The sequence below is a fragment of the Mchenga conophoros genome, linkage group LG6 (genome assembly GCF_057382185.1).
Source record: "Mchenga conophoros isolate Kocher_MC1m ecotype Shallow Benthic linkage group LG6, M_conophoros_male_GT1.1, whole genome shotgun sequence".
Taxonomy (NCBI): Eukaryota; Metazoa; Chordata; class Actinopteri; order Cichliformes; family Cichlidae; genus Mchenga; species Mchenga conophoros.
The window spans coordinates 11829838-11847980 of record NC_140531.1 but is presented as its reverse complement, the minus strand read 5'-3'; the positions used below and the strand labels follow the sequence as shown (position 1 = coordinate 11847980).

The window sequence follows — 18143 nt, the reverse complement described above, 5'->3', positions numbered from 1 at the left end:
AGAGGGTTCTTACCTCTCGAATCATAACCAGAATCTGGTTCCACAAGAGAGGAACCTGAAAGCTAAAGGCTCTACTGCCCTTCTACATTTTTAAAGAATAGTTGACACAACAGAAAGTCTGATCTACAAATAAAATGGAACCTACAAAAAGTTCAATGTGATTAACAATATAAAGCAAACTTTAAAGCCATCTGTCAAAGGCTGCCTTAAAGGTCAGTCTCCAAAATGTACACTATCCTGTGGTTGGTTTAGTTGGTTGTAATGTTAACACGTTTTCTGTGATTTAGCAAATGAACACTAAATGACATTCAGTGAAAAGGGAGGCAGTAAAAACACAGCAAGCATTTTTGTGGGTCAGTGACAGAAGTTTTTGAGGGAATGTAAAAAAAAATACATTTTTCCCCCTAGAGCTAAAGCTTCATGAAGCAGTGCTGGAATCTGGAAATCCAGCCTTAAGCATTCCAACATGCACATACACATTTATGATCCTTACACATAACATTTAAAGTTAGAAGGCTGAAAGAAAGTAACTATGTTCCTGTGAGGCAAAGAACAGAGAGCAAAACAGAGGAAAGACAGGACAGGACAAGGGAAGAAACAAGGAGAAGAGATTAAAAGTCTTCAAAAGAAAAGGGAAGAAAGCACAGATATGGTGGTGATATCAAGATGAAGCTTATTTGGATGAAAGAAGTCAAAGCAGGGTCAGTTGGCACCTGTGTGTGTGTGTGTGTGTATGTCTAGAAAATCCAGCCTGTGTTGGACCAAACTTCCCCCCAATTAAAGCCTATTTAGGCTGACAGAGGCTAATACCCTAACACAAAAAAATCCACCTCGTTCCTTGCATCTTCTGTGAAAGGGTTTAGTGTAACCAACAGGCAGACAAATGAAGACAAAGAACCGGAATGATGGAGGGGAAATGGGTCAGAACCGATTCTGATCTTGAATGGCCTCACTGGTACCATGACATTGTCACTTCCTCCTGGCATACAGCTTCTTCTCTGAACTCCCTGATGCATCCCACTTGCTCTTTTTTTCTTCCCTCCATCTTATCCAATGTTGTCTGTCTTTGTGCCAGCAGCACTCTGTGCCATCAAAGACTCTTTGAAAACGTACTGGTCACATTTTCTTGGAACATGAGAGCTTTCTTGAAGGCCCAGAACATTAAAAAGAAAAACAAAATGCCCAATGATATTAATCTGCATGTCTGATTTTACACATTTGATGACAAAGAGACGGCATCAAATAGGTTAGTCTGTATCATTCACAACAACTCTCAGAGGGTTAGTTTTTCTCTGTACTCCCCCTGGTGTTTTGCCTTTATTGCACATCATTTAATCCAATAAAAAGAACTGCTGAAGGGGGAACTGGTTTGCTAAGCAAGCTTGATTGCTTAGTCGGGACAATATAAAGCAGACTCCTGCCATTTTACTGCCTACAAAACATTCCTTTTGTGTGGAGCAGTCAATACTCCAACAGATTAGGGTTAAATGAACTGGTGCACAAAGCTGACAAATTTCTGCACTTCAAAAGCACTGATCCAGAGAGCAAGATTAGAACACTTAAGACAGCTTGCTATTACTTAACATATAATTGTGGGGATTTAGCTCATCCCTTCAATTGGATCCACTGACTCATATTAAATCACTTTATAGTCAGCAGTAAGTGGAATTTTTCTGCAGAGAAGCTCAAAGTTAAACTATGCAAAGTAGTCCAAAGCAGATGACTTCTATTTCAAGGCAGTCAACATCAGCAGTGCATTAAGTTCATAGAGGCTTGTTTGCAAAAACCAAAAAACTGAGCTGCCCTTCTTTTGGCTAATGTTAGACAATGTTCACGCATTCAAATTCAAGTCTATCTTGTTTTGTTCCAGGGTTGATCTGGTTAGCTGGCAATGTTAAAATTTCTTTATCAGCAGAGCTAACTGTCTTCAAACTATGTGCAGCTGGATGAACATATCTTGCTTTTTAATATTTTCCTTGGTAAAATCATATCATTCTTAAAATACAACATCTCCGGCTAATATGATGAGACGGATCTATGTATAGTATCAAACAGCATTTATTTCATTGACCAGTACATCAGTAAATTTTTGTCATGTACAAGTCCACTGTCATCATTATTCGGTGTACATTATATACACTGGTCTCCAAGTTGTTGTACAGACACATAACATACAGTAATGTTCAGGGCTGTCAGACAACGGTAAAAGAAGGTGAAAAGCTGGGTGGACATCAAAAATATGACTGGTTGGCAAGGGATTGCTTGCTGTTGCTAGGTGAATTTAGAGAAATTTACTTGCCATTAATTGTAAGGAAGACGATGACTCATTTGAAAACACTCACCAATTACTCGCAAAGCAGTAGTGATACTGCGAAGAGTACAATGCAAAGGGGAAACAGTAGCTGCTCGCCTAAAAGTTGTTTCTTAGTTTGTTGATTTCAACAGTAAGGCACAGATTTTATTTCAGATGAGAACCTTCCCTGTTTCTGTTCTAATATTGCACTTTAGTAATAAGGGTCAGTACTACTCTGTAGAGAGTTAGCGTTTGTGTTTGCACACAAAGAGGTTTTTGGTGAAGCACCATTTTTGAAACCACTTACACCCAACAACTGCCAACAACCTCTAAGACCTATTCACCAGCCAGTAGGGTAATACAGATTTTCCCTAGCACCAAGGAATTGCTGACTGATTGTAACCCAATTTCATGGCAAAGCATGTAATAGACATACCAGTCCACTGTGTCCAGTTCACACTTTGCCTTTTCAAAGCATGACATGGACACGTATGCAGAAGTTGCAGTACCAGCAGGGGAAGCCGTGATACTGGATTGGCTAACTGGTCTCAAGGTCTGTGTGTGATGATCCTTAATTTCTGCATCTTAAAGTCTTTCCTCCATAAAGACAACATTTGACAACCTCCCCTGAACCCTTAATGATCAATCATGACATCTCAGTATATCAATAAAGACTATCAGAGTAGTTCGTCGGGTTTTCCAAGGGTAGCTAAATAGGCAGCTGATGCACACCCAGTCATTTTGTTCAATGAGCAGGCCTAAAACATGACAACATCTCAGTCCAGGAAAGGCTTTGAATGGGCAAAGAGTTAAACACAGGACAAATAACATGCCACTTATCATGTTTGTTCAATTTTGAGAATTTCTGAGGGCAGCAACAATTTCCACAACTATATATGGCATATGAGAATCAGCATTGTGAGATGAGAAAAAAAGTGAATCTTGGTGAAATCACAAATTAAATGTCATTGGCTGGTGTGAAAATGTCTCCTTTATGAACTCCAGTGTGTTGCTTTATAATCTTGACTCTTTTTTGATTATATCTATTTTTGTTAATTGTTATATATTGTATTCTAACTAGGAGATTTTTTTCTTTACAGTCTCTTCTCCTTCTTCTTTCCTCCTCTCCTTCTTTTTCTCCCACATAAATCTGTTCTGTCTTTCTCCCACATAACTTTCCAAGATATAAAGTTTATTTATACGAACCCAGGGGAAAAGTTAGTTGTATCATGTTTTTTTTTCTTCTTTTCATTTTCATTTTCCTTTTCATTTTTTACAGTTCCCAGACATGTCACTATGTTTAGTGTCTGCGTTCAATGGCACTTCAGCAAGGTTTGCTTTACTCAGCTCCACCGCCCAAACTGTTGTTTTCTAGAATATGGGAATGCCACCAGTGGGACCAGAGTAAAATGAAAACAGAAGAATTAAATGTTGGAGATAATGAGCAGCAAGCCAAAAAAAAAAGTGTTTAAGAGACACAGAGACCGTTACAGTTAATCCAGCAGGGGATAAAAAGTTTTATGAGCAGGGCGGGTTTAAGGGTTATCCCCAACTTTATTCACAAAACCAAACACATGGTGGAAAAAAAAACCCTTTACGCACATTTTCCCTTCCAATCTCTCTTCAGGCCAGGCGACATTAGTTATTATGAGCTCTTTCAAAAGAAAAGAAAAATAAAAAAGGTCAGAATGGATTGCGCTGTTAAACCCAGAGCAAGTCCACTTTTGGATATGTGCCAAAACCTATTGTGTTATGCAGGAATATTTGGTCCCAAGCCAGCTAGAGAGACTTATCCAGGATTACAATCTCATACATGCAGGCATTCACCTATATGTAACGTCACCTCATTACCACCACCACCCTTTCCACTCGCCTGTTGATCTCAGGCCACAAGGCTCTGACAGAATGCTTTATTTAGGCCTATTTGGGAAACTGAAAACACAGGGCCCTTGTGCTGTGTGAAGTCAGAGTCATGAAGACAGAAAGCCAGCTTAACTGGAAGGGGTATACAGTAAGTGCTGGACCTCCCACCCATCAGAAACAGACGTACTGACTGAAGCTGAAAGCACTCAGAGTGCACACCACGAAAAATGCTGCAAACATTGTTGTTCCTTAAAATATATGGGACGTTTTGTAACTGGACAATGTAACTGGATATGTCTTCCTTTGATATAACTGAGGAACATTTCTACTACGGGACAGACATGTTGCTACTTTCTTATCAGAGCCCCGGGACAAAACACCGCTGATTCTGAGCGAGTACCTCTTGTACTGTTGTTACAATCTGTATTCTCTGTCTGCATGTTCAGATGATAAAGACAAAAAAAAGCTGCTTGTTCAGATAAGGAAATCAAAGCAATGAGGCAAAAACACAGCTAGGAGATGCTATAGCGATGATCCCCAGCATGTACAGGATTTACTTTGTTACTTTGTTAAAAAGTGCCTTTCTCTTAACTTCAGGCACTCACACATAGAAGTAATGGAAATGTTTTCCACGACTCAGACAAAGGTAAGGAAAAGTAAGAAACAAAAGATCTGGCACTGCTCACAAAGGTGGGGCACATCTTGAGGTTTGGAGCTTATGACCGTAATTGCATTTGGCTTCACTGCCAAATGGTAATTCACTCTACAACCAGCTCACAAAAGCTAATTAATGGTCTAAACACGAGTGGCACTTTTTATGAAAATGGTGCATGCAGGGAGTTTGGTTGGAGAAACAACCAGCCAAAGAAGAACTGCAACCACAGAAGCTTTTAGCACAATCAGCAGCAAACACATGGAAAGACATGTAGTAGTGATAAACCCCATTTATGTCTCTCAGTGTGTAGTCAGTGCTGTGGGTTACTTAAATGGTATGTAAAGTTTGTATGTATGTACTGTTATGTAAGGTTTTTGTCAAAGCTATGATGCTGCTCATTCACATTAGTGAGAGGGCGTCTGGTAATCCCAATTTATTATTTTCCAACATGCAGCTGTTGTGAAGGAACTCATTCTCCTCCAAACCAAATTTGGCTTCCAAAACAAGAAAAATCAGTGAAGGGAAAAAGGGGGGAAAAAATGCAGTCCCAACAAGATGCATGTTTGCTGAAAATATTGTAGGAGCTCGTACAGCGAGGCACTGATACCAAAGAATACCTCGTATGTGCAGGTGGGATTTCACACGCAAGTATTATATTGCACTCTAGGATTAGCATGTATTGAATTCTGAGTTACATGTACAATCAAAATAGTCTATTTATGATCTTATTGCTACACTTCTTGTGTTTTGCTTAAAGAAAACTGAAAAAAAAAACAGTTCAGCTGTTTCTTCAGTGATTATTGTGTGAGCATGCAAATTCTGCATGACTCAGATGATCAGCGAAGATTTTATGATGCTCTGTCTGAGCCTTCTGACCCTCACCCTCCTGTGGTGGATATTAGACTCAAGGCAAATTTTAATTTCACATAATTTCACAATTATCTTTGCATCACTTTATCAATTTCTCTTCGATTATTACATTGCCATTCCTGCAAAATGTTCCAAAAAAGATCCTGTGCAAAATATACTGGTTCACTGATGTATTGACCAATTGTTGCTATTAGTGTGTCGGCCTTGTTGACTGACCTGGTTAATGCAAAATGTGATCGATGGTGGCCAATATTTATGTGTTGCATCAAATCAGTTTTTGTGCTGGCTAAATGTTTAGAGATAGTGAGATGAAATGTTACAAAACTATCAGAAAGCATCATGATGACAGTTTAAAGGGTACAAAGGGAAAAATGCATAACAGGATAAACTCCTTGAGATGAGCTCAGGATTTCATAAGTACTGTAGCCATAGGAGATTTTGAATATAAACATAATGCAGTGATTTGAAAATCATGTAAATTTTAAAAAATAGTCCAAAGTGAACATATCAAATTCATAAACTGTTTTCATTTTTTTTTTTTTTTTTTTTTAGAGGGAATTACACTGTGCGTCATGCCACGTGTGCCAGTGCACTTCTGTAGCGTCACAGGTGCTGGCTTTTGAGATGTGCGATGATAACAATGTAACTGTTATCTGATGACTCTGATCTTTAGTCTGTAGGAGGACGGGGGCTGTGGAAGTTATGATTTCCAAAATGAATTTCAAAGGAGAGTCCAGGTAAGGAATCGTCGCCCTCATTGTAAGAAGAGCTGGGCTCCTATCGATGATCCTGCCGTTTTCAACACTTTTCAATTTGTCCAAGGCCACATCAGCTCAGATTGTCAGTACCACTTTGTGGTGGTATGACGTCCTCTTGAACTGTTTTGCTGCCACAGCTCATCTGCTCAGCCACTGTGAGTTCTTCTGCTACCTAAAAATGAATATCAAGTTGAGATTTTGACAAGGTGAGGGCAGGGGAACCACAAATGGGGGGCCTAGGGTCCACTGGCCACCCCACAAAATTTAAATTAGGATCTATTAATAAGAAAATAAGATCTATTGTATACTGCAGAGGCACAAGCGCAAAGTAGTGAGTGGGACTTTCACTGAGAGACCAAAAAAATAACTCAGATGCTAAAGATTGCATGGGCGTATGAAGTGCCTTGAGGTGACTTTTGTTGTGATTTGGCGCTATATAAATAAAATTGAATTGAAATTGAATTGAAGAAGATTACCTTAGACATGAACTGGTCCAGTTAAAGATCAGGTAAAGTTAAATTAAAAGGCTCTTTTGAGTCTCAGATTTTAATCACACCTCATATATTAGTGATAACGTGATAACATAGAGCATGTGTCATCTTTTCAGAACACACTGTACACAGTATTTATTCTGTTAGCATTACATATAAATTCTTGCCTCTGTACATCACTACTGTTGATTTTAAATCAAACAATAAAGATGGCAAATCACTCAGAATAATAACAATTACAACAATCCTGACATGTGTACCCTTTAAGGATAAAGAGGACAAACAATCTGAAAGAGAAATAAGGGACAAAACTAATGATTACTTTTAACATATGTTATAATTCAACCCATTTAGAACTTTTTTCCCTAATGTGTCCTGATACAGACTATCTGCCACATCCAGCCAGCTGCAGAGGGTTCACACCTCTTCCCTTTTCCTCTTCCTCCAATTCTATCACCTCCCATAATAATGTCGGCCAATTGATTTATGTATGTAAGGTGATGATCAACATAACTGTAATTGGCACAGCTGGTTTAGAGTGACCAAAAAAAGAAAGAAAAAGAAAACAAGAAGCGGTTCATTTGGATTGACAGGCTTATCCCAGCTGACAGCTGGTAGGGAAGCTATGAGTCCACAATGTGAAAACAGACTCCGCTGGACGGTCTGACCAGTGGAACATTTGATTCAGATGATTGTGTGTCCTCGATTGTTCATCGTCTCAGTTGGGAGGCTTTAATCTCCTCTACGGAAATAATTGGGAGGCAGTGAGGGAGTTAATTGTGTTTTCCACTGATGAATCATCAGGAAGTATTGCCCCCCCCTCCCCCCCGTGCACACACACACACACACACACACACACACACACACACACACAAACATACACGGTCAGGCCGGCATTCATGCACACACACAGACCACACACATACTGTACACTTGCACTTTGTGTGTTCACATACACCGTTCCAGAGTAAGACAAACTGCAAACAACACACATTTAAAAAAGACACGAGCACATGAGCCTCTCTCTTTTTTATCATTCTCATTTTCAGCCTCTCTCACCCTCTCTGATACTTTATTTTACCCATTTCAAAAGATTAAGAAACCAATTAGTAAAGCTCTCACAGCAGCTATTACCACGCTGGGAACTGGGGAGAGAAGAAATCCCCGTCTCTCCTCTTCCAAAAGAAGGATTTCTCTCTCATTGTCGCCAGGTTGGGAGCGAAGGATGTGGGGTGTATTTGGAGTGCTGCTGATGTGGTAATTTTGGCTCGGAAACAATGCTACGCTGTGTAAAGAAGGGGTTTTGGAGGGAAGTAGCAGAGCTGGTGTTTTTTGCGGTGTGTGTGTGCTTTTGTGCTCACATGTGATACACACACTCAAATTAAGGTGACATCATGGCATCGCTCCGAAGGTCACACTAGGTTCCAGATGAAGGAGGAAACATCGAATTAACTCCGAATCAGGACGTGGACACAGACGCTTTGCAATAAGCAGCAAGAATAGACATAGTGGGAACAGACTGGGAACAGACTGGGAACAGAAGGGTTTTCCTGTGTGAGTGTTGTTGGAAAACAAATAAAGGGAAAATGATTTAAGGAGTAAAAAGTTGGTCAAAATTATGAAAAAATAAGCTTCTCAAAGCAGCTGTAACATTTCCTTCCCTGTGGTGTCAAATAACTTTTTTTTTTTTTATCAAAGCTGCTGAGGTGTCAGAGTGACACATCAGGTTTCTTTAGGTTCTTAAAAAAAGACACATACAGGATACCCTTCTGTAGCCTTCTGACTCTGTGCATGTTGTGGGGAGGATTTTCAGCATGGGCAGTAGGTTTCTTGTTTTGACTGCTCTGACTTTTATAATGTTATTGTGTTAGTGCAGAAAGCAGTTTGGCTGCAGTGCATCATCATGATTTGATTACTGGCCCATCCAAAAATTTCCTGCACGCTGAAATTATGTAAAGAATTTCATTGCCATAACTCTGCATTTCAGGACTGCAGAGTTTACAATCTATTCAGATTTTCAACATTTTCTCATCTAACATGACAATAAAATTTAAATAAAAGTAGGCTGACTATCTTTAATTATTATGATTGTAATTGCATTATTTGTAGATCTACATGCATGCCCCTACACAAACACTGCAATGGTTACAATGCATTGCTTAACAAGCACTTCATAGCTGACTGGAGAGCAGAATTTCGGACTGTATGATAATTTTGTTATGGATATTATTGGACATTTCTGTACCTATAAAGTACCTCCTGATCGACTACAGAATAGCGGATCAATAGACTGACTTTTTGATTTTATCTGCAAAAAACAAATCAAGTTTGCATTCTCCTCCTGCTGTTATCATTGTACCGGTTAGTTACACTTAAGGGGGCGTGTCCAAATGAAGCCCATGTTGAGGTCCATATAGTTCTTCAGAATATCACATGACGAAAGACAAAAGAGGCTCCTCTGAAATGATGTGACTGCCTCGTTATGATTCATGATTCAAGCTTTCAAAAACACACGGGAATTATTTATTTGTGTGAACTTGTTACGGCCGAGACCGTTTCAGACGAGTGACAGGACTCAAACGCAAAACGCCGAACAGCTCGTAAGTATATTTTAAGAATAATGTTTAATGTTTACACAAAATATTCATAAACAAAAGGTGAGAGTAGATGTTAAACTAAGTAACGATCTGGTCCGGGTCAGAGAGGACAGCTATTCCAGGGATTGGACTGGAAAGCAAGTCACATAGGGTCCAGGAAAAGGTCGGGGTCACTGTAACAGAATGCAAATGTTCAAAACACAGATAAGGAGGCATATGAATATATTGTTGGCTCAGAATCCTCCTTCGTACTGCGTACTTGCCAACGGAGGTCGGAGATGACATAGAGGGGTGAGTAGTCCGGGTGTGTAAATCCAAAAAACTCCTGGCGTGGAGGCAGAGAGGCAGGTAGGTAATTTTGGTAATAGCCTGAGGGACTGCCAGAAGGTCCAGCATCCAAGTAGAAGCTCTTCGACAGGGGTTGACAGTTAGGTGTAGCTAAGAAGAGGCGCACAAAAAACAAACATATAGTGAGGCAAGGTGATTCACAAAAACACGTAGGGAATTATGGTGGTGGCCTGCACTGACTGATGTTAGCAGAGAATCTGGCGAAGAGAGATTGAGAACGCTGGCCTTATGAGTCCCCGGCTAATTACCCACAGATGTAAGCGATCAGCAAAAACACTGAGGCCCCTCCCAGGGGTGGAGACGCCGGCTCGGAGGGAGACACACTGGCACACACCCGGACCATGACAGTACCCCCCCTCAAGGGACGCCACCTGGCAGCCGACCAGCACCCGCCCCACGACGTGACCTAAGAAAATCAGAAACCATCACAGAGTCAAGCATCAAAGAACGAGGAACCCAAGAACGCTCCTCCGGCCCATAACCCTCCCAGTCCACCAAAAACTGCAGCCCCCTACCCCGCCGCCGCACATCCAGAATGCGCCGGACAGAGAACGCAGGGTGCCCGTCAACGAGCCGGGCGGGAGGCGGGGGCACCGGAGGCGGGCACAGACGACTAGACACCACCGGCTTCACCTGAGAAACGTGAAAGACCGGGTGAACCCGCAAGGCAGCAGGCAAACGGAGCTTGACAGCCGTGGGGCTGAGGACCCTGTCCACAGAATAGGGGCCGATGTAACGAGGAGACAACTTGCGGGAGGATGCCCTGAGAGGGATGTCCTTCGCGGCGAGCCACACCTTCTGCCCCGGCGAGTAAACAGGCGCAGGAGACCGGCGACGGTCGGCACAGCCACGTTGGCGAGCCACAGCTCGCAACAGCGACTCCCGCATACGAGACCAGACCCGACGGCAGCGCTGCAGATGATGCTGGACCGAGGGGACAGCAAGATCAGCCTCCTCCTCCGGAAACAGGGGCGGCTGATAACCCAAAGAGGCCTCGAACGGTGACAGCCCAGTAGCAGACGAAACCAAGGAGTTGTGGGCATATTCCACCCACGGCAGATACGAGGCCCAAGTCGCAGGGTTATGACAGGTCACACAGCGGAGTGCGGCCCCAAGCTCCTGATTTAAATGTTCCGTCTGGCCGTTCGTCTGAGGATGGTAACCAGAGCTCAGACAAGGCCTGGCCCCCAAAGCAGCGCAAAAAGAACCCCAAACTTGGGACGAAAACTGCGGACCCCTGTCCGAAACTATTTCCACAGGAATGCCATGAAGCCGAAAAACATGGTCCAACAACAACGTAGACGTCTCAGCCGCAGTGGGCAACTTCTCCAAAGCGACGAAATGAGCAGCCTTAGAAAACCGATCCACGACCGAGAGAATAGTGGTCTTCCCAGCCGAAACCGGGAGTCCCGTAACAAAATCCAGGGCGATGTGGGACCAAGGGCGATGAGGCGTAGATAACGGCTGCAACAGCCCAGCAGGACGGTGAGTACGCGACTTACACCTGGCACACAAAGGGCACGCAGCCACATATTCCCGAACATCTTTGTCCAGAGTGGCCCACCAAAAATGTCTCTTAACCATAGAAGTCGTCCTGCCCCTGCCCGGGTGACACGCAAACCTCGAAGCGTGCACCCATTCCAGTACCTTGGAGCGAGCAGCCGCGGGAACAAAACGCCGGTTAGTCGGTCCCGTGCCCAGATCCGGTTCCGTCCGGAGGCCCCGGTTGATGGCGTCCTCCACCTCCCAGGTAATAGCCCCCACCGTACAGCCGGCCGGAAGAATGGTGGAAAACTCCGCCGGACCCGCGTCTGAGTCAAACTGCCGAGAGAGGGCATCCGGTTTGGTGTTGCTGGAACCCGGGCGATAGGAAATGGAAAAGTTAAAACGTGCAAAAAACAGCGACCAACGAGCTTGACGTGCATTCAAACTCTTCGCACCGCGTAGGTACGTCAAGTTCTTATGATCCGTCCACACCAGGAACGGTAGCGCCGCGCCTTCCAGGTGATGACGCCACTCCTCCAACGCCAACTTAACGGCAAGCAGTTCCCGGTCCCCCACATCATAGTTCCGTTCCGCTGGTGAAAGCCGCCGAGAAAAAAAAGCGCACGGTCGCAGCTTAGAGGAGGGGCCGGCACGTTGTGAAAGCACAGCCCCCACCCCCACATCAGAAGCATCCACCTCCACAATAAAAGCCTTAGACGGGTCGGGTTGAGCGAGGACGGGCGCAGTAGAAAACAGATGTTTCAGTTTCGTGAACGCGCCGTCTGCTTCGGCGGACCAGCCGAACGGAAGCTTCGTAGAGGTAAGGCGTGTAAGCGGAGCCGCCACCAGACTGTAGTTCCTTATGAACCGACGATAGAAATTCGCAAATCCCAAAAACCCCTGGAGTTGCTTGCGAGTAGAAGGCACAGGCCAGTCCGTGACCGCCTTCACCTTAGCCGGATCCGTCTTCACCTGCCCCCCTGCCAAAATGTATCCCAGGAAAGAGACCGATGTCAAATGAAACTCACATTTCTCAGCCTTGGCATACAGTCTGTTTTCCATGAGGCGTTGAAGGACAGCTCGGACATGTGAATGATGCTCAGCCAAAGTTTTAGAAAAAATAAGAATGTCATCTAAATAGACGAACACAAAACGGTCGATGAAATCCCGTAGGACATCATTTATTAGGGCCTGAAACACCGCTGGAGCGTTCGTTAAACCGAAAGGCATAACGAGATACTCGAAATGGCCCAGGGGGGTATTAAACGCGGTCTTCCACTCGTCACCCTGACGGATTCGCACCAAATGATAAGCATTGCGAAGATCTAACTTAGTGAACACCGTGGCACCCTGTAGCGATTCAACAGCGGAGCTAATGAGTGGCAAGGGATACTTATTTTTAATAGTGACGTCATTCAAGCCCCTGAAATCAATACACAGCCGAAGAGACCCATCCTTCTTGTCTACAAAAAAAAACCCAGCCGCCACGGGGGATGAAGACAGACGGATTAACCCAGCCGCTAGTGAATCCCTAATATACTCCTCCATCGCAGCACGTTCTGGCCTAGAGATACTATATAACCGGCTCTTGGGCAGGGACGCTCCGGGGAGCAAATCAATCGCACAGTCATAAGGACGATGGGGCGGTAGAGACTGCGCTTTGATCTTACTGAATACTTCCCGCAAATCATGATACTCAGGCGGCACCCCGGAGAGATCGGGGACATATTCGTCAGTCCCCGTAGCCTCCCCCGGGCCGGGAAAACGGGCGGAAGTCAGACAATTTGAGTGGCAAAAAGGGCTCCAGCTGACAACCCTTTGCCCCTCCCAATCCAAGTGCGGATTGTGTAAGCACAGCCAGGTATAACCCAAAGTGAGCGGAGAATCAGGTGAATCGAGGACAAAAAAGGTGAGTTTCTCCCTATGATTCCCCGAAGTGCACAGTGACACTGGACCAGTGTGAAAAGAAATTTTAGTGAAAACCTGGTTATTAATCGCTCTAACTGGAATGGGCGGCTCAAGGCGCACGAGCGGAACGCCTAATCGTTCAGCGAGATCGAGACTGATTAAATTCTGTTCAGAACCAGAATCTAATAAGGCTGTGCACGAATGAGTAATCTGTAGCATCTCCAAGGTGACAGGGAGTTGTAAACGGGGTTTCTGACCAGAATTCGAACCGCCCACCCGTATCCCCGATTCTACCGGCGGGCGACACCTTTTCCCTCCTTCGGGCATGCAGCAATCAAGTGTTCCAGCGAGCCACAGTAAAAACAGGCATGAGCCCGACGCCGCCGCTCCCTCTCCTCCGGTGTCAACCGTGACCGGCCAATCTGCATAGGCTCCGGCTCGGGATTAGTGACGTAAGCCGAGGCGACAAACTCATGCGAGTCCACAGTCGGAGGCGGCGACGGTGACGTACCCGGAAACGAGCGCGGTAAACGGCGCTGGGATTTGTAGTTCCTGTCCCTCTCCCTGTCACGCAACCTGTTGTCAATGCGAAGGGAGAGGGACGCCAGTTCCTCAAAAGATTTTGGCTCATCACGGGAGGCAAGCTGGTCTTTCATACCCTCGTTCAATGCCCGGAAAAACACCCCACGCAGAGCGTCGCCAGGCCAACCGGTTTTAAGATATCTTATTAGAATCCGCAATAAATGTGCGTGGAGAACGACCGAAAACAAGGTCGACCTGAAGCAAAAACCCGCTACAACTCCCTGGATCCCCTGAAAATGGTTCGGGCTCCGGGGACGTAGCATCACGGAAAGCTGATGTAGGTGGAGATGCAACGGCAACAGGTTGAGGCAGAGGAGCTGGTGTACCGGAGTCTTGGCCCGCGGGGCCCGAGGCGGAACCAGCAGCAGTAGAAATATCCGCTTGTAGAGCCTGGAGGGACTCCAGTATTTTACTTTGGCCATCTCTAAGAGTCTGCTGCTGGGCTAACAGGAACTGAATAGATTGTTCATGACTTCCTAATATCGCCCCCTGCCTCTGAATGGCTGACCGTTCCGCGTCTGCTGAGTCCATAACTGCTGGCCAGATTCTACTGTTACGGCCGAGACCGTTTCAGACGAGTGACAGGACTCAAACGCAAAACGCCGAACAGCTCGTAAGTATGTTTTAAGAATAATGTTTAATGTTTACACAAAATATTCATAAACAAAAGGTGAGAGTAGACGTTAAACTAAGTAACGATCTGGTCCGGGTCAGAGAGGACAGCTATTCCAGGGATTGGACTGGAAAGCAAGTCACATAGGGTCCAGGAAAAGGTCGGGGTCACTGTAACAGAATGCAAATGTTCAAAACACAGATAAGGAGGCATATGAATATATTGTTGGCTCAGAATCCTCCTTCGTACTGCGTACTTGCCAACGGAGGTTGGAGATGACATAGAGGGGTGAGTAGTCCGGGTGTGTAAATCCAAAAAACTCCTGGCGTGGAGGCAGAGAGGCAGGTAGGTAATTTTGGTAATAGCCTGAGGGACTGCCAGAAGGTCCAGCATCCAAGTAGAAGCTCTTCGACAGGGGTTGACAGTTAGGTGTAGCTAAGAAGAGGCGCACAAAAAACAAACATATAGTGAGGCAAGGTGATTCACAAAAACACGTAGGGAATTATGGTGGTGGCCTGCACTGACTGATGTTAGCAGAGAATCTGGCGAAGAGAGATTGAGAACGCTGGCCTTATGAGTCCCCGGCTAATAGCTAGGTTTCATTTGACGTAGACGTGACGTCGACGTAAAGCGCGAAATTTGACTGGCGGTCGGAAGTGAAAAAGATAAGCGCAAAATCACAGACAGACAGTACGCAAAATGCCTATGTCCTGTTGTGTTTACGGATGCTCCAGTAGGTCGACCAGAGAAACTGATAAACGGTATTTTAGGGTACCAAAAATAGCCCAACGAAGAGGAGAAAAATGGAAAATTCTAACCGAAAAACGTAGGAAAAAATGGATTTTAAATTTACGTTTACAGTCGGGAGGAGCAGAGTCTGCCAATGCCCGTGTCTGCAGCGACCACTTCGTCAGAGGTAATGTTATGTTTGCAAACGAACTTATTAGCATTAGGTTGTCGTTAAATTCTCGTTTACTTAGTGCTTTTAAGTTAGTAGTCTAATATTGACTTGATTGGGACTATAGGCTGCCCAAGTGCTTTGGATGACGAAGAGTCGGAGGACTGGGCTCCGACGGTCAATCTCGGCTACGAACGAAAACCCAGATCGGAATCAGTTCTCAAACGAGAGAAAAGAATGAAGCTTAAGGCAGAACAGCATCGATGTGCAGAGGCGATTTTGGATATGCAACAGACGGCTGAGAGCCCGGATTTGAGCCTAGTGACAGTGGAGAACCCCGAACTGCAGCTTCCAGCTGAGAATCCACAACCAGAAGACTTCAGTGTGAATGAGACATTCACTTATCCAGGTAAGATATTGTGCTGAGATGTAAAACAAACAAGAATCATGTCAAAGAGAAAAAGATGCCATTATCTGTAATGATTATGGTCCAAGTTACATATTACATGTTTGTGATTTTTTAATCACAGAGTAAATCCATACCATTTTATTCAGAAAAAAAGAAAAAGTGGCACTTATTACCATCAGGCACACACCACAGGTTTTTGTATACTGCTATGGTTCTTATATTGCCAGATTCCAGACAGTCTCCTTTCACAGATAAGTAAAGATATCCGTAATGTAAGGTTTCTGTGGTGAGAAACATATAAATATATTTTTTGTTTAGACGCAACATGTTTTTTTGTTGATTAAAAAAAATAATTACATTAAATTAACATAGTGAATTAAACACATTACACCAGATTCTAATAGCCCACTAAAAAACTCCTACAGTGAAAATGAGTAAAAATTGAGGTTGCCTCTATTATGCTGATTATGCTCCCCCACTGTTATATTGCAGGCTGTGCGGATGCTGGATGCCAGACAGAGCTGACGATGGATGACATCGAGAAGATGGAGGATGTTTTGAGACAGAACACAGCAGAGCTGGTTGATCTTCGGAGCAAGGCTCTGGACACACAGTTCAGCCAGGAGGCTTTTGAAAAAAATGAAGACAAGACAAAGTTCTACACAGGGCTCCCCAACTTCTTAGTTTTAATTCAGATTTTTGAACTGTGCGAGCCCTATATCACCTCGGGACCTATGTCTTTGTTGTCCAAATTTGAACAATTCATACTAGTTTTGCTGAGGCTGAGACTAAATCTGCCCCTGAAAGATTTAGCTTTCAGGTTCAATATTTCTCTGTCCACTGCTTCTAGAGTTTGGCATAAAGTAATTGACATACTTCATAAAAGGTTAGAGTTCCTAATTGAGTGGCCAGAGCGACATGTTCTTCAAGCTACGATGCCACTGAGTTTCAGACAGGCATTTGGATGTAAAGTGGCTGTGATTGTTGATTGCTTTGAAGTCTTTATTGAGAGACCATCTAATCTTCTTGCACAAGCTCAAACTTGGTCCAACTACAAGCACCATCACACTGTAAAATTTTTGATTGGTGTTGCCCCCCAAGGCTATGTCACTTACATATCTTCTGCCTGGGGAGGGAGAGTTAGCGATAAGCAGATCACAATAGAGAGTGGCCTCCTAAAGAACTTGTTACCTGGAGATATTGTCCTTGCAGATCGTGGGTTCAATATTGGCGATAATGTGGGGTTTTACTGTGCTTCACTACAGACACCGGCATTCACTAAAGGGAGAAAACAGCTGTCAGCCTATGAAGTGGCAGAGACAAGGAAAATAGCCAATTTGCGTATCCATGTTGAGCGAGTCATAGGTTTAGTCAGGAGGAAATATCAAATTCTGCAGAGCAGGGCTATGCCAATAGAGAACATGTCCACAAAGCCAGGTGAGACACATGCATTGATCGACAAGATTGGGGTAATTTGTTGTGCCTTATCAAATCTCTCCGAGTCTGTTGTCCCACTGGAGTAAGGGGGGTGGGTGGTAATCAATCAGTTAAAAAAAATTAAATGTCTTGTCACTGTCACGGCTCACAGAAGGGGGTGGAGAGGAAGAGTAGTGTCCAGTATCTGCTGCTTGGCTCTGGTGATAAGTAGAACAGGGTAGAGTAATAGTAGTACCTAAGTCCTGACTCCTGATTAGTCTGTAAATGTTTTCAAATGAAATATTTTTCTCCAACTGTCATATTGTGCTGGCAGTTTGTACAGTATTATACTGTGAGATGGATTGCAATCTATTTTGTTTATTTGTTTAAAAGTCTAATCTTGTAAATAAACCACCAATGTATTATTATGCTGCCTCAATAGCATTTAATCATTGTGTAGTGTTACACAACACTTAAATGACACAATTAAATGTACAATAAAATTAAATGACAATTTGTGCTCTAATGCTACGTCAGAGCAAATACAATAGCCAGAACTCATAATGACTACCATCAGGTCATAACAATATTCAAAATGTCATTATGTTGTCGTCCTTTTATCACATTACACATGTATGTTTGTAACTTGCTGTCCCAGTATTTCTGGGAGTATACTGTTTCTAAAAAAAACACTCAACTTTAGGAATCGCATCATCCCAAAACTCAAGGTCAGGCAAAATCCTTTCAACAAATATGTCATTGCGGTTCCACACAACAAAGTCACAGTACTCTGCATTTGCAATGTGAAGCTGTGCCTGAATTTGGTAATAGTAGTCATGAGTTGGGTCCAGTGTGACATTATCCCCGTCACTGATGAGGCAGAAGCCCTTCTCCCCAGCACGCATGCGCAGGTTGACCGCATCTTTCTGAGAGTGTGGGCACTAAAATCACAGTGAT

The 18143-nt window shown here is 43.9% G+C and overlaps 2 protein-coding genes across 2 annotated transcripts in view; one reads left to right on the top strand and one right to left on the bottom strand.

Moving 5' to 3' along the window:
* The first annotated feature begins 15070 nt into the window (after window positions 1-15070).
* Window positions 15071-17580, top strand: LOC146572193 (uncharacterized). Its single transcript, XM_085276196.1, has 3 exons — window positions 15071-15379; window positions 15489-15770; window positions 16263-17580. The coding sequence occupies exons 1-3, from the start codon at window positions 15163-15165 to the stop codon at window positions 17291-17293; spliced, it is 1530 nt and encodes a 509-aa protein (XP_085132322.1). The 5' UTR covers window positions 15071-15162; the 3' UTR covers window positions 17294-17580.
* The window catches only part of LOC146572192 (uncharacterized), a 3838-nt gene continuing 3253 nt past the window's right edge, over window positions 17559-18143 (bottom strand). The window contains exon 4 of the mRNA XM_085276197.1: window positions 17559-18127. Within this exon, the coding sequence (XP_085132323.1) occupies window positions 17867-18127 (261 nt within the window). The 3' untranslated portion in view covers window positions 17559-17866. The remainder of the gene's footprint in view (window positions 18128-18143) is intronic.